This window comes from Anser cygnoides, chromosome Z (genome assembly GCF_040182565.1).
Source record: "Anser cygnoides isolate HZ-2024a breed goose chromosome Z, Taihu_goose_T2T_genome, whole genome shotgun sequence".
Taxonomy (NCBI): Eukaryota; Metazoa; Chordata; class Aves; order Anseriformes; family Anatidae; genus Anser; species Anser cygnoides.
In genome coordinates this window covers 73,880,256-73,894,677 of record NC_089912.1, presented here as the reverse complement: position 1 = coordinate 73,894,677, position 14,422 = coordinate 73,880,256, and the positions used below count along the sequence as shown (strand labels likewise).

Genomic DNA, 14,422 nt, shown 5'->3' with positions numbered 1-14,422 from the left:
TAACAATTTTCTTTCCTTTTAGTCAGGATTAAAAAAGGAACAGGTCTGATCTTTCCATTACCCTGAAAATCTGTGTTAAATGCTATGTATACCATACTTAATTTCCACAGAAGAGTCATCGGTTTTCCTAGTTCTTTGCTTTATCAGGAATACAGAAAAATTCAGTTCCACTTCTGATGGGAAGGTCGAGAAGAGGATTTTCCTCCCTGGCTGCCTGAGGAAGTCATTGTTGTCAGAATGCTTCATTAAATGACATTTATGCAGAAGTGGTTGGGATATGGTGAAAACTTTCCAATTGACTGGACAGCGTGTAAACCTGATCCTCACACTAAACCAGAAGAAACATGGCACCATGGGAGTAACTTAGAGGCTTTAATTGTCTCATGAAACCAAATCCAATTGGTTATTATAGACATGATGAATCATCCCAGGGCATTAACAAGGGAGTTAATGACCAGCTAGTTTGAAGAGCTCTTTTCATTTTCATAGGGTCATGAAAACATCATGAAATGCCTTAGACCTTGATTTGAAAAATAACCTGAAAACAGCACCAAAGCAATGGTATTTCTGCTGAATGATTTCAGGTCCAAATACAGCTTAGAACTTATCACGTCAATTTCACTGCAGGAAAATACAGTCATACTAGATTTTTTTCTTTGGAAATTTTCTTTTCATCTTGATTGCTGCTGTCTACTAGATATGATAACTGAAAACTCCAAGTTTTCCCTCTCCACACATTTCAGATGAGGCTGGGCAGATATCCATGCTTCAGTCTCCCATCAGTTTCTTCCTGCAGTTGTCCAGTGTTCCCTTAGCCCTACATGTGACTACACGTGGCACTTTGTGTGCAACTTCAATATTTTATTCATGAGGCAAGTGGGAATAACTTCACAGCATAAGCCAACATCTCTGTGCAAGTGTTTCAGCACAGAAGTGAAGAAACCCCTCTTTTCCTGCCTCCCTTCTCTGCTACAGCACGTCATCCCGACACCTTGCTCTACGTCAGCCAGTGTGGTGTGGGTGAGGTTGCCACAGCAACAGCACACTCTCGGTTACACCCCCTGTAACTACATGATTGTGAGTCAGTTCAAAAGTTTTACTAGGTTTTTTCAGTCTGTGATGCACTGCCCAGTCATCTGCAGTTACTCGCCTGGCCCCTGCTCACAAACCTGCTAGCAACCCGTAATGTAATCGCTCTCAGTATTCTCCTTTTGTCCTTTGGGATGAAATCTCTGCAGGTCTGTCCCATGCAGTCACCTGCCCAGAAAGCTGTGCAGAAACTGGTTGGTTCATCAGCTGTCCCATAGATACACAGGTAATTGAGCAATAACTAATTTAGTATTTGCTTTTCAAAAGAATCTGTGAAGCAACAGTAGTGTGTAACCGTTGAAGAGTAAACGTGGAGTAACCCACAGTGCATTGTAAAACCTCATTTTCTCTCTGTTAAAGTAGTAGCAGTGAGATGACTTTCACTAATATCTAACAACTCTGCTCATTTTTTCAGACATGGAGATGACTTGATTGTGACACCATTTGCTCAGGTAGGCACAATTTTGCCTTATTTCTCACATGATCTTGCAACTTAAAGTCCAGGAGGCCAAAACAGTTCTTTTCCACTGTTAATATTACATAAGATTTGTTTGCATGAAACGGGAAAAACCTCCCTAAACAAACACTCATATACCTTTGACTCTATTATCTATACCTGTATGCTCTATATCTTTTTAAATGTTGTTTTTTTTTTTCAATTATCTGAAAAGGTGAAGTGCAAGAACACAAAAAACATGTTAGCTTGCAGGGTGTTCAAATACTGTAGCAGACAGTCATGATGGAGACAAACCTTTGTTCTCTTATTATACTGATGTTTACAATTACAATGCCTTCTTACGATTTTTTTTATGCATTCAATACAAGGTAATTTTTAGGTGCAAGATTGTACCCAGAATACTTATGTTCTTTTACAAAATCAAATCTATTTGATTTTTATTTTAAGATTTTATGTTCTATAAAATATCAAATCAAAAATCTCAATAATTTAGATCAAATCTAGTAATTTCGATTTTTAGCAGCAGAGCTGTCTTGTCATGTATGAAAAATTAATGTTGATATTCCTTGAACTCATGATAGGTACCCTGTAATAGATAGGAAGAAAGTTAGTTCAGTGAAAGTACAGAAAAAATAAATCTGGAAGTCATATGTGATTGAAGGTGAATGGAAAGAGAAATATTGAGACACACGACAATTTCAAATAAGAATAATGTGTCCAACTTTAGTCTAAATACACAGGTTGCTTTGGTCTGTTGCATACAATGGATATTTATTTACAGGTAATTGTGGTGTAACTTAACTGGTAAAGTTTGGTGTCCTTTCAGTTCATTTCAGTTTCATTACAGTTCAGATACAGTGTCTTCATATATGACACTGGTTGACTGAAACCTTAATTTGAAGATTACATTCATCTTTTATTAGCAGAGAATAGATTGAGTCTGGGCCTTTTCTAACTATGCTTTACGACTTCCCAAATGGTAAATATACTTCAATAATAGAAAGAGAAGAAATTACAGTACAAACAAAAAGGAAAAAAAAAAAAAAAGTAAAACCACTTCTGGGTTCCATTAGTTCCACAGGAAACATAAAAACACTAACTCTTAAGCAGAGAAAAAATACAAATTGTATGATGGTCAAAAAATTCAATACTTACTTTAGTTGAGTTTATGTTCATTTTTATCTGAATTTTATTACAAATTTTATTACAAATTATGTCGCATAGATGAGACAAGTTATAGTATGCCTATAAAAACAATAAGTGTTACACCAGGCTTTTTTCACCTGGTACAAAACACCCTATTTGTTTCAAGGGCAGCTTGGTATTCCTGTGGGCATGGATGGACATGCTTTGGCAATTGGAGCACGAGTAGTTGCACCAAGTTGCTGTAAAACATTATTTGATTTTTTTTACTGTTTCAATGCAAAACCCTGTTAGCAGTGGTTTAAATCATCCTGTTTTCATTTGCATTGGAGAGGAGAAAGAGCACTCAGAGGGTGAGCTATCACATCACATTCCCCAACATAAGAGGAATTGATATACACTTGAGAAATGGTGCCTAACAGAGGAGACATGATGTCTGATTAGACTCTTAGGAAAAACTTAGCCCTTACCTAAGAATGATTTCAGTATGCAAAATCCTATGCTTGTGGGGCCTGTTCACAAATTACATCTGCAGATAAACACAGGACTCATCCCTCTGAGTTACATTAGCAGCATTAGGATCTCACACAGGACTTCAGGAATTTGTCCCATACGCCAGTACAATGTCTATACATCACACAAAACAGCTTTTAGCTTTGTTTAATGTCCTCTTCTTAGTAAGAGCAATATTTCATCATGTACATGCATTTTTGTGTTGTAAACGGCCAAAGCTTCCTGGTGACACGAGGTGTTGGAATGCATGCTCCATTTATTTGAAAATATCCATGTTTTCTTCCATTGATCAGGAAGGATGTTTCATCCAGCTGTGAGCCACCAGGTGGTAATAACTCCAGTTTTAGCTTTTTGATTACTGTTCAGCACATTACCATGGCACTGTGGCTGCATTCATTACTGTAGGCAGCACAGCATGCTGTGTCCCTCACATAGAATCTGCCCCCAAGACAATTTACTACTTTTACCAGAAATAAGATTCAGTAAACCAGATACAAAAATTGTCTGAAGTATAATATTAGGAGATATCCTGGGATATCCCTGGGAGATAATATAAAGAAACTGCTATAATTTAATTATTAGAATTTCAGCTTTCAGAATAAAATAATTTGAGTGATTTGAAATTGAATGACCATATTTTTTATCATCAAAGAATTTGATTTTTTTTTAAAGCCCACTAATGACTGTATACACCTTTATTTTTGAAATTATATTAGCTATTCAGGGATTAAACCTCAAAGAGGTTTGCAGACTGGTTGCTTTTTTGCTCACAGATCTAACTCTGGAAACATTAAGCACAAATGGGAGCTCTGTGAACAGAGAAACTGTCATTTAATATATTTAATATCTCAGATGCATAGATATTTACACTTTGACACCATAAATCAATTTTTTTGGCTACACTGAATTCTGGAGCTAATGGCCAGTTTTAGTTGTCATTCTCACAATCTTTTATATTTATTTGGGGACCTCTTGCTTTTGCAGAATGTGTCAAAATATGTATGCGCTATCCTATTGTAGCAGGAATGCTGGGCAGATTCTGCCCATTTTATCCCTGGACCTACAAAACAGATTTCTAACCTTTAGGAAGAACAAATAGGAGGACTTAAAAGCTGAATAGTCCTGTCTCCACTTTCCGACAAAGAAGGATTCATAATGTCTCAGACAGTGGAAAAACCTAGACAATGTGAATAGTGGTGAGCATGGCACTGGGACTCCCTCACATCTCTTCAGGGACCCGAGTGTGGGTCCAACTAGGCTCATTAGCTTCCACTCAAAACTGGGCCTGAGCAATCTGGCAGCTCTGCACACTCCTTCCTCCAGGACCCCAGGTGCTCAGTATCATATTAGTTCAGATGCAACTCATTTCAATGAGGTTCATGTTTTCATGTGGAATTGTGCGTAGCCTACTAACCTTTCTGAAACTGAGTCCCATGCAGCAGGTACAGTCATTCATTTCAGCCCAGCGGAGGCTGGGAGCTAATAAGCATGAATGCGTTTGAGATGGCTCACTGAACAGTCATGTAGCTACAGTTGTGCTTGCTCCCAGTTCTCCGTGCACCTTGAATACGCAGATAATTTCAGTCCACCAGGGATTATTGAGGAGGAACCTGCAACTGGGAAAACTGACTATGTTTTTTCATAGCCTGAGACATCTCTGAGAGCCACATAGATATGTTTACCTAGTGCACTGCTTCCCATAATACTAGCACATACAAGAAATTTCAGCATCCTGGCACACATAGACCAGAACCCAGGCACACTGACCAAAGAAAAATGAAAAGTGCCTGCAGTCACTAAAATGTGTGTTTCCTTAACAGACCCAACATTTTTCCTTTCCTGTCTGTGCACCTGCAACTCATCCTTTCCTTTTAGAATATTTTAAGACTTCAGCAGTTTTCCTTTGTATTTAGTGTCTTCATTTTTGAACTTTTGAGCTCTAACATCTTGCTCCTTCTTCCACTTCATGCCACATTTCCATCTGTGTATATCAAACGTCTAAAAACGTCTAAAGTAACATTTGTTACTGTCACTATAACTTGGGCATGCAAATTTGATGGCACAAATAATTATTTGAATTCAGTTCTGAATGTAGAATATGCGATTTTGCCTCCCAATCTCTTGAAAGAAAAATATAGTGGAATGAATTAGGCAATAAATTTATTATTTCAACACACTTAGGAATTACGTACAATAATAGCTTGACTACCTCCAGTGATTGTTATCTCTGGAGTATTTTCTATTAAGAGCTTTTCCTTCATTTCTCTCCATCCCCCTTTCTACTTCATGTATAAATTCAAGTGTTCTGTGGAAAGAGGGTTGTATCTTCCATGACTTAGACCTCTGAAAGCCAAATTCCCGTTCCCACCTTTTTTAGTCTCTAAAATGCCAGCACCGGTTCACCAGGGAACCAGAATAATCTGTGCTGAGGAGCAGCAGTGGGTAAATACCACAAAGACACAGTGATTAATTTTGTTGCCTCCTCCCATTCCCAGTCTGGTGTTAAGTAATTCACAGTTCCCGCTCTGACATCAGCTGAACTGCCTCTCCACAGTCAGAGAAGTATCCTGTTGTCCTTACATAGTGCAAAATTTGTTGCATTTATCCAGCCTCCTCCAGTGGGGAATGCCTATGCCGCTTATACAAAGAAGGCACTTTGCTGCTTCCTCTAGCTGCTGTCCTGCATAAAAATAAGTCCAGAAAGTGAGTACTCCATTTCAATCATCTTTGCCAATGTGTGGAGCTTGTAGATTTGTGCCTACAGGCATTTCCTACCTGCTCAGGTGATACCTTCCTCTTTATCTGTCCTCCTGTACTGTCTCCAAATGAATTCAGCCCCTTAAAGGAGACACTTTTTATTTTTCCTGCCAGTCTAGACAGTCTCATTCCCTTTGTCCTTTGAGGTTTGTGGGGGCTGAACTGCAAATGGAAAAATCTGCAGTCATTTCTTATGTATGAAGTATTAGGTTTGAATAGGCTATTATCGTCCAAACACGAATGCTTTTATGGTCATTTTGGAGAATTTAGTATTTTGTGAAAAACTTTTCCTCCTCTTAAGTAAGTCTGTCTTTAAACAAATAATGAGTTGTTATGAGAGAAAAAAGAAATAAACTATTGTCCTTGTATTACAGACATGTTAAGTAATGGTCAAAGGCTTCAGACAACCAACCCTGGAAACCTTTTATGTTTTGCAATGTCCTTCCATTTTTCTTTCAGCACAGCAGATGGCAGCTAACTCAGTCTCACCTGTGCAGAAATTTAGACTGAAACCATTTTGTATGTTTCAGGTGCTGGCAAGCCTACGTACTGTACGGAATAACTTTGCTGCATTAACCAATTTACAAGATCGGGCACCCAGCAAGTGAGTGTCAATTTTTGGCCACTAAACTTTTTGCAGTGGTATATTTAAATTGTAAACTAGGAATAATAATTAGATGTTACAAATTTCAGTCTGTGTCACCAAGCTTGTATAAAACATGTGATGACTAATGACTTTATTAATACTTTAAAGCTACTATACTCAATAGCTGAGACAGCAGCCCCCTTGCCTACTAACTGCTCTTGCATTGCTCTTCCTGCATAAATTTTGGGTGGTTTGTGTGTGTGTGTGTGTGTGTGTGTGTGTGTGTGTGTGTGTGCAATTTCTATGATTTTCAATAAATTAGTCATATGTCAAAGATCATTCAGAAGTGATCATTCAGGCAAAGAGTATGAGTTGTGCAAATGAATGAAAGTGAGCATACAGCTATACTCACTGTGAGCTACTTGCATGATCCAGAGCTAGAAATCATCCAAAATAATGACATCCTACATATCCACAGTAGTTCATGATTATAATGAGACATTATAAATGTGACCTTTCACCAGTTCTGGTACAGAATCATAGCTAACATTAACATTAGTTAAACTGGAACGTTTTATAATGAAGCAATTTCACTTATCCAAAATGTGTGTCTCTAGAAATTAGAAGTAGTTAGTATTCATGGAAGCTCATTCCCATAGCAGTTTCATAGAATCATAGAATGGCTCAGGTTGGAAGGGACCTCAAAGATCACCCAGTTCCAACCCCCCTGCCATAGGCAGGGACACCACCCACTAGATCAGGTTGCTCAGGGGCTCATCTAACCTGGTCTTGAACACCTCCAGGGATAGGGCATCAGTTTCTCACTGAAGACTTCAGTACCTAAAGACAACTGCCTATCATTGCATATGCAATGCTATACAAAGATATTTCCAGGCCCCTTGGTTGGAATATTCAGCCCCTGCTTGCAGTCATCCATACATCCCTAAGCAGCTGTGTCAGTTCAGCAAATTCTAGCTTTATCATTGAGCAAAGGATTCCACTGCACTGTTTGTCCTAAAGATTATTGTGAAATGTATATGCAAAATAGTAAATGAACTTAAAACTAATTTTTGCTTTAAGAATTTATCTCATATAAGAGAATATGGGTAGTGAAAGCCTTGTAAGAATAATAAATATGTATATAGACCAAACTTTAAGCTGTGTACAAACTCGAGCTATGATTAAGCAGGTTTTTAACAAGCTTATAAATATCCCTGCTGAAGTTCCCAATTTGCAGAAAGATTTCAGCATCAGTTGTGAATTCCTTTCTGCATTAGAAAGAAATAACTAAATGAACTCTTTCTTTATTTATGCTAGTGTGTTTCAGTCCCAAATAGCTTTGTGAGTTTATCAGGCTTATAACTCTTTTTTTTTTTTTTTTTTTTTTTCTTAGACGGTCACCAATGTGTAACCAACCATCCATTAACAAAGCAACTATAACAGGTAAGAAACCAACACGGGTTTCTAAAGTTAATATTTGTTTATAAAAATGAAAGTCTCACTAAAAACTGAATTTTATAATAATGCCCTTACACTATTTCATAGCCCGTTATATTAAGGAGAATTCGAGTCATGTGGTGCCTCAAATTGGTGGCTTTTGGTGTTATATCATGTTGGCTTTCTGATTTCTGTCTTATTATTCTATTTTTAATTTAAGTTCTTTCCCAAACTGTGTTTTTTTAATATGATGGTCTTTGCACTCCATTTTCTCTTCATATACAACTGTGTGACCGTGTCATGATTACTTTCATTAATAACTTTTTGCAATGAAAAATAGTAGAGTAAACTAGTATGAGGAATGCATTGATCTTTCATTTGGGATCTGGAGTTCTGTAGCTATTCTGAGGCAGTCTTGGCATTACATACCCTTAGGCAATAAGGAGACATTTTGAAAACTGAGTTTTCTGATATAGAACTGTAGATTTTAATTCTATAACATTTGTAGATGTATAAAAGAAAATTTCTTTATAATAGAGTACTATTTCTGAAGAAATATTTACTTGGAAACAGGATTAGGATCACAAGGTGTGGTGGTTTAGAATACGTAAACACTTTTGAAAATTTTACTGTGCAGTACCTTTGGTTATTATCATGGCAACTTGGTCTTGGACAGTTTTATGGGAACACACTTTTTTGACCTTGTATTTTTTATAATATATTAATACATGTATTATTACTCCATGTAGTCTTCCAAGTAGCTACATTCTCTATGGCTTGTTGACAAAGTGAAAGGATTTGCTTTGCCTCTTAGTGAAAGCATACAGGCCCTTACTATACAAGCAATTTATCATTTAAAGCAAAAGCTTATAGTTTCCAGTATTTTCAGTTTATTTATTTTTTTCTGGGTAGATCTTGGCTTGATTTTTACTGATCCTCTGCAAAGCTCTTGTCTTTTTAATTGTGTGATAATGGGATAGTAAGTAAAGGAAGAAATTATACTTCAGCTTTTTGAAGAGAATTGCGCCTTTGTCATGTTAATAATCTCTTTCCTTAAGCTCTGGATAGTGGTAACATCATTATTTTTTTCATCTATCCTCACACAATATCCACATATCCCTCTAAAAGATCCAGTCTTGGGAGTTCTGCACTATTTTACTCTCCAAAGAACTCAACGTGTAATGTGAGCACTTGTATGGCCTTATCAGGGAACAGAGGGTTAAATCTTTTTAAATCCATTCTATACACAGAAAATCATCCTTAGTTAGGAATGTTTTGCAATCATACTTAAATTCATGGTAATTAAATAAACAGGGAGAGGAGAAAGATGAATACATAGTTCTGTCATGAACTGCTTCTCTTCCCTGTAACAACTATAATCATAATCATTTGTTAATGTATTATTTTAAGAGGTCATTTTGGGTGTTGTTTTCAAATTACTAACCATGAGACATCTCAATTATTGAGAGATGCTACATCTATTTTTTAACCATGGATTTTGTCTCACAAATCAGTGCAGTCACCCAGAAGTCTGTTATCCTAACTGGAGATAGAAATTTTAAAAAGTAAGGTTATTTCTTTGCTTCCAAGGCACTAACGTTAGAACACCTACAACACAGTACAATCTCTGCCAGTAACAGAAAATGTGATATCCAGAACAGAAGGTATGCATACATGTGAACATTCAGGGAGCTTACCTTACATGATCTCCCCCAGTGCTTTGCCTGAGGACAGCTTCTCTTCTCCAGCAGGAGAAGCTGCTCAGGCATCAGGACCCAAGACACAATCTGCTGGAAGTTACTGTTGCTCTTTTTTCTTTCCCCCCTGATCTGAAGGTTTCCATTCCGCTAATCCCCAGCGTGCACAGTACTTGTCAGAAGCAATACATCAACTGAGGTTTTAATGTTTGGAAGGAAGGTAGTGCAGTCAGTGGTGCAGCTAATATAGAAAACGTTTCTGTGCCAAGAAATTTAAAGGAAGCAAGAGTGGAAGGTAAAGAATAGCAAGGATAATTTAATCTAATTGAGTTCAATCTGATTCTACGGAGATGCTGCTGGAACTGCTGTGCCCAAATTATGCATTGAACTAGCTGAGCTGGCGCCTGTGTGCATTGGATATAAGTGGCTACAGAAAAAAATATTATGTTGCTATAAAGGATGAAAATGGCTACAATTCACTTTGACTGCTGAATGGAGATTGAGGCTGTTTTTGCTATTTTTTTTTTTGCTATTATATTTCAGGCTATTTTGCCTGAATGGGTTTTCCCATTCTTAGTCATACACTGTGTTGGTTTTTTTGTTTGTTTGTTTGTTTGTTTGTTTTTTGCATTTCCATAGAAACTAATTTCATGGCATAAGCACAGATGTATGCGTAGATGCTTTCTTGAAGCATATATAATGCTAGTAAAACACATTGCACAATGGCACTATACCAAAGAGAAAGATATATTACAAACATTTTTTTTTTTCCTGCTCTTCTTAGAATAATTAAAAATCCTTTTGGATGCTCCTATGCTTTTTGAATTTTTCTTGGGAATATTTGTAATGCATCTTGTGCAGAGTCCTTCCTGCTGAAAAATCCTCCCGGTCATGCTGTTCTCAGAGTTCATGTTACCAAGTATCCAGTCACCAGACAGGTAGACCCCATCAGATCATCCAGACAGCACAGCTAGCTATCTTGGCAAGAGCTTGGCAACAAACTAGGTGACTGGAAGACACAGTGTCACTAAACAATGTTGATACTAAAACAGACATAGACACAAAAGGTGGAAGTTTTATGTTGCTAAGCTTCCTGAAAGTGTCGTCTTCCAGGAAAAGCAAAAGTGTAGTAAGACAGAACTGTTACAGACCATATGGGAAAAATGATAAAGGAAAAATAAAAAGGGATTTGGTAAAGCAAAGTGACTCAAGTAGCAATAACAAAATTCTCGCATTGCGATGAAAAACTATTTTTTGCTATTTTAAGAATTCACCCTGAGGTAGAAAAGTTTGAGAAAATCCATTAAGAAAAAAGTAGGAAACTGTGTAATGGAGAATTGAAGCAGCACAGGAATAAAATGTTCAAATTGTTAGAAGCAATAGCAGCCATAGCAGCCTGGAAGTTAGCATCATCTTTAAATGCAAATATGTAGAAGCCAATTATTAAAATATGGCTTGTTCTATTCAATATACCCACATTATTCCCTTTTGGAAACTGTTGACAGAAGCCAATAAATATTAGTGGCATACTTGATCTTCAGTATAAAACAAGTATCCTACAGCATGTTGGGTGTACAGATAAATTAGGGAGTAGGAGGTGGGAGTTTTTCATGTACCAATAAACTTCTTAAATAACACTTTTATTATCCATTTTAGATGTCTACGATGTAGATATCTATTTTGGTGAGTCTCTTTAGAGTTCTTTTACAGTCAGTGTGACTGTAAACAGACATGCAAACAGACTTATTTTAGGTGTCTTTTTTAAAGGTTCCCTAAATTGGTCCCTAAACATGCCATTGCTGTCCTGTGTCTGAGACTAGCTTTGGATAACTCCTTTTGCTGTATGGTGATTTCTTGCTTGGTGTTCTGTTCTTCAACCAGAAGAGGGGTTCCTCTCACTGTGATTCACATTTTCCAAGCAATCGTGTGAACGGTGTTTCATTTCAAATTTATAGTAATTCTCCTAATGCATCACATCAGTGAATTATACATAGCATTTCATTTTCAAATTACAAACAACAACAACAACAACAAACCACTATTATCTATGACTCAAGGACTGAGCTTGAAAGTTTTCATTTTTAATGAAAAAATGAGCAAGCATTACATCTTTTTTGGATACTACAGTTCTAGTATATGCGCTTCTAGCTGAAAGTACAACGAGCTGTGAAGGAACCATATAAGGTCTTTCTTCATGTACATTTAAAGTAGATAGGAGATTTCACAAATTCTCTGCCCGCTAATGACAATTTTCAAACTCAGTCTGCCAGATGCTTTAGATGCTTTAGATGCTTTTACGTGTAAAGAATACATGCAAAAGGAGGCAAGTTTGTCCAAAAGAAGTTTCTGGGCCTTAAAATACTTCGTTACTATATACTTTCATTGCTTATTATTGGACTTGAGTTATACCCTTTACATGCATGTCTCTGCATCTTAAATCCATCAGAAATCAATATCCTCTTAAACGGCGCTTCTTGCATGTTTCTTGTAGACTTTGTTCAACACAGTTCTTGGTTTGTATCAATTAGCTTCAGGTTTTCCAATGAAACTTATGGTTTTGAAGTGTAATCTACCTGTTTTTATTTTATTACACTGGAAGTATAATCAATCATTATTTATTTAATAATTAAATAACGTTATCTAATTAAGTGATTAGCTTGCTGTCTTTCAGTATCATGCACTTGAACCAATATCACTATGGGAAGCTAAACATCAGACTGAAACTCCTAAATATAAGCAGGTAGACAAAAGAAAAAACAAAGGTTACATATGAAAATCTGTAGTTCATATCATATACTACTGGAAATGATAGATTATTTTGAGTTTGTATATCTCAATATAACTGTTTCTGTCATTCATACCAGTTCTGTAACTGAAAGATTTTATTGATTAATAGTATGGAATTCCAATAGAATAATTTGTTGTTCAGATTTAAATAGAAGTAACATTCCTTGTCATGAGATGCTTTAAAAGCTTCAAAAATCCAGAAGGCAAAGTATTGCATATCCTGTTGACTCCTGCGGGACCTGACTTGACTGTAGAGTACACCACTACATGAAGATGACCTGAGTAATCTACATGCTTTTAATTCTTTCCTGTGTCCATGATTCAGACGGGGATAAAATGAATGCAAGAATACATGAGTGGACAGAAAAAAAGCAAAAGTTGCATGCCTTACAGAGGGTAATTCATGCAACACCAGGGTAATGGCTACAGGGAATATATATATGGAATTGAGTGTCTTCTAATGTCTATGAGAACAGAGGTTTAAATAAATAAATAAATAAATCACAGACTTTTAAGAAAAGTCTCATAATGCAATATCAGTGCCACTTTTTAAAATGCTGAAAACTTTAGATTTCATACCCAGGTTTTAGTAGATATCCAGAACATGCCCTGTTCAAGACATAATTGCATTCTATACATCACTCCTCTAGATTTAGTCAGTAGAGTTACAGTTATAATGAGGACTTCCCACTCTCATTTAATCTGCCCACTGAATATATTTTATCTCATTATAGAGAAGTATTCCTACTTCACTGCCAAATATTTGGCAGAGCTGAGGTAAAATATTCAGAAATTCTCACTCAATTAACTTGAGTAAAGGGTGCTTTCCTGAAGCACTGCAGGAACCTGACACCATGTTTCTAAAGGAGCATGTTTTTTTTGTAAAATGGCTTTGTGCTTTGTGCAGAAGGTTGGACGACATGTAAATGTTTTGATTGTCATAGTTTTGCTTATACTCATGCCTTTATGGATGTTTAGAATGAATTTAACTCACCTCTGACAATTATCATAATTTCAGGGTAAGTAACACAGGCACTTACATTTTTGAATGTGTTTTGTAGCATTTTCACATCTTTTAACCTGTAGTAAATTCCATCTATTATTTGAGAAATTAGCGAATGTGTATTTGCAGTCTTGCAGAAGGTGCAACAGCATACATCACTAGCAGCTGAATTCAGTAATTAGAAGTGCCATATAGGCACAAAAGTCACAGGTGCATGCACACCAGTCACCTTCAGTTTACTTCCTAGGTGAATGTTTTCAAAACTCACATTTAGAAATAGAATTCTTAGTGAGAAACAGTTAAATGCTTCCTTTTAAATTCTGCAAATGCTTTTGAAATTTTCCCATCTATGAATTGTATGAAGATAGCCACATGAATTACAAGTTATTTCTCAGATTGAAGAAAAATAGCACATCATGCTCTGCGGTGTGGATTTAATGCTATGCTACATACACGTAAACATTCTTTGTCATTGTCAGTTGGATAAATAAGTAGTTTTCATTTTTGTTACTTCTATGCAACTCAACTCATGCCTTTAAAAAACAACAAAAAAAGACTCCTGCAAACTCACACGCCAGGCTAATAATCTGCTATTTAATAATAAATTGAGGTACTTGACACCAAAAGCATTGTAGAATTCAGAGTTGACTTATCCTGCTTTCCTGCATGGCTATTCATTTTATTGTGGTCTGAGCAATCCTACATACTGCTCTCTTATGTCTGTAACATCCTTTGGGAACTTAACCATCCTCCTTAAAGAAGTAATTTCCTTCCTCAGAATAATTATTGGTGGTGTTATCTAGACCTTTATATAGCACAGATCAATGTACAAGGTCAATTCTATTCAGCTGTTGCCTTGTTTTGCTGTTGGTGTTTCTGAAGCCTTTTAACATCTGCCATGCAAGTTTTGAAGTTCAGTAGGCAACTTGAATCTGCAGAGACAAATGCTGAGG

The 14,422-nt window shown here is 36.5% G+C and overlaps 1 protein-coding gene across 7 annotated transcripts in view; it reads left to right on the top strand.

Moving 5' to 3' along the window:
- The window catches only part of PDE4D (phosphodiesterase 4D), a 562,124-nt gene that overhangs the window by 447,636 nt on the left and 100,066 nt on the right, over positions 1–14,422 (top strand). For all 7 annotated transcript variants that reach the window (XM_066989073.1, XM_066989072.1, XM_066989074.1 and 4 more), the window contains 3 exons: positions 1,505–1,541; positions 6,490–6,563; positions 7,939–7,988. In XM_066989073.1, the coding sequence (XP_066845174.1) occupies positions 1,505–1,541; positions 6,490–6,563; positions 7,939–7,988 (161 nt within the window). The remainder of the gene's footprint in view (positions 1–1,504; positions 1,542–6,489; positions 6,564–7,938; positions 7,989–14,422) is intronic.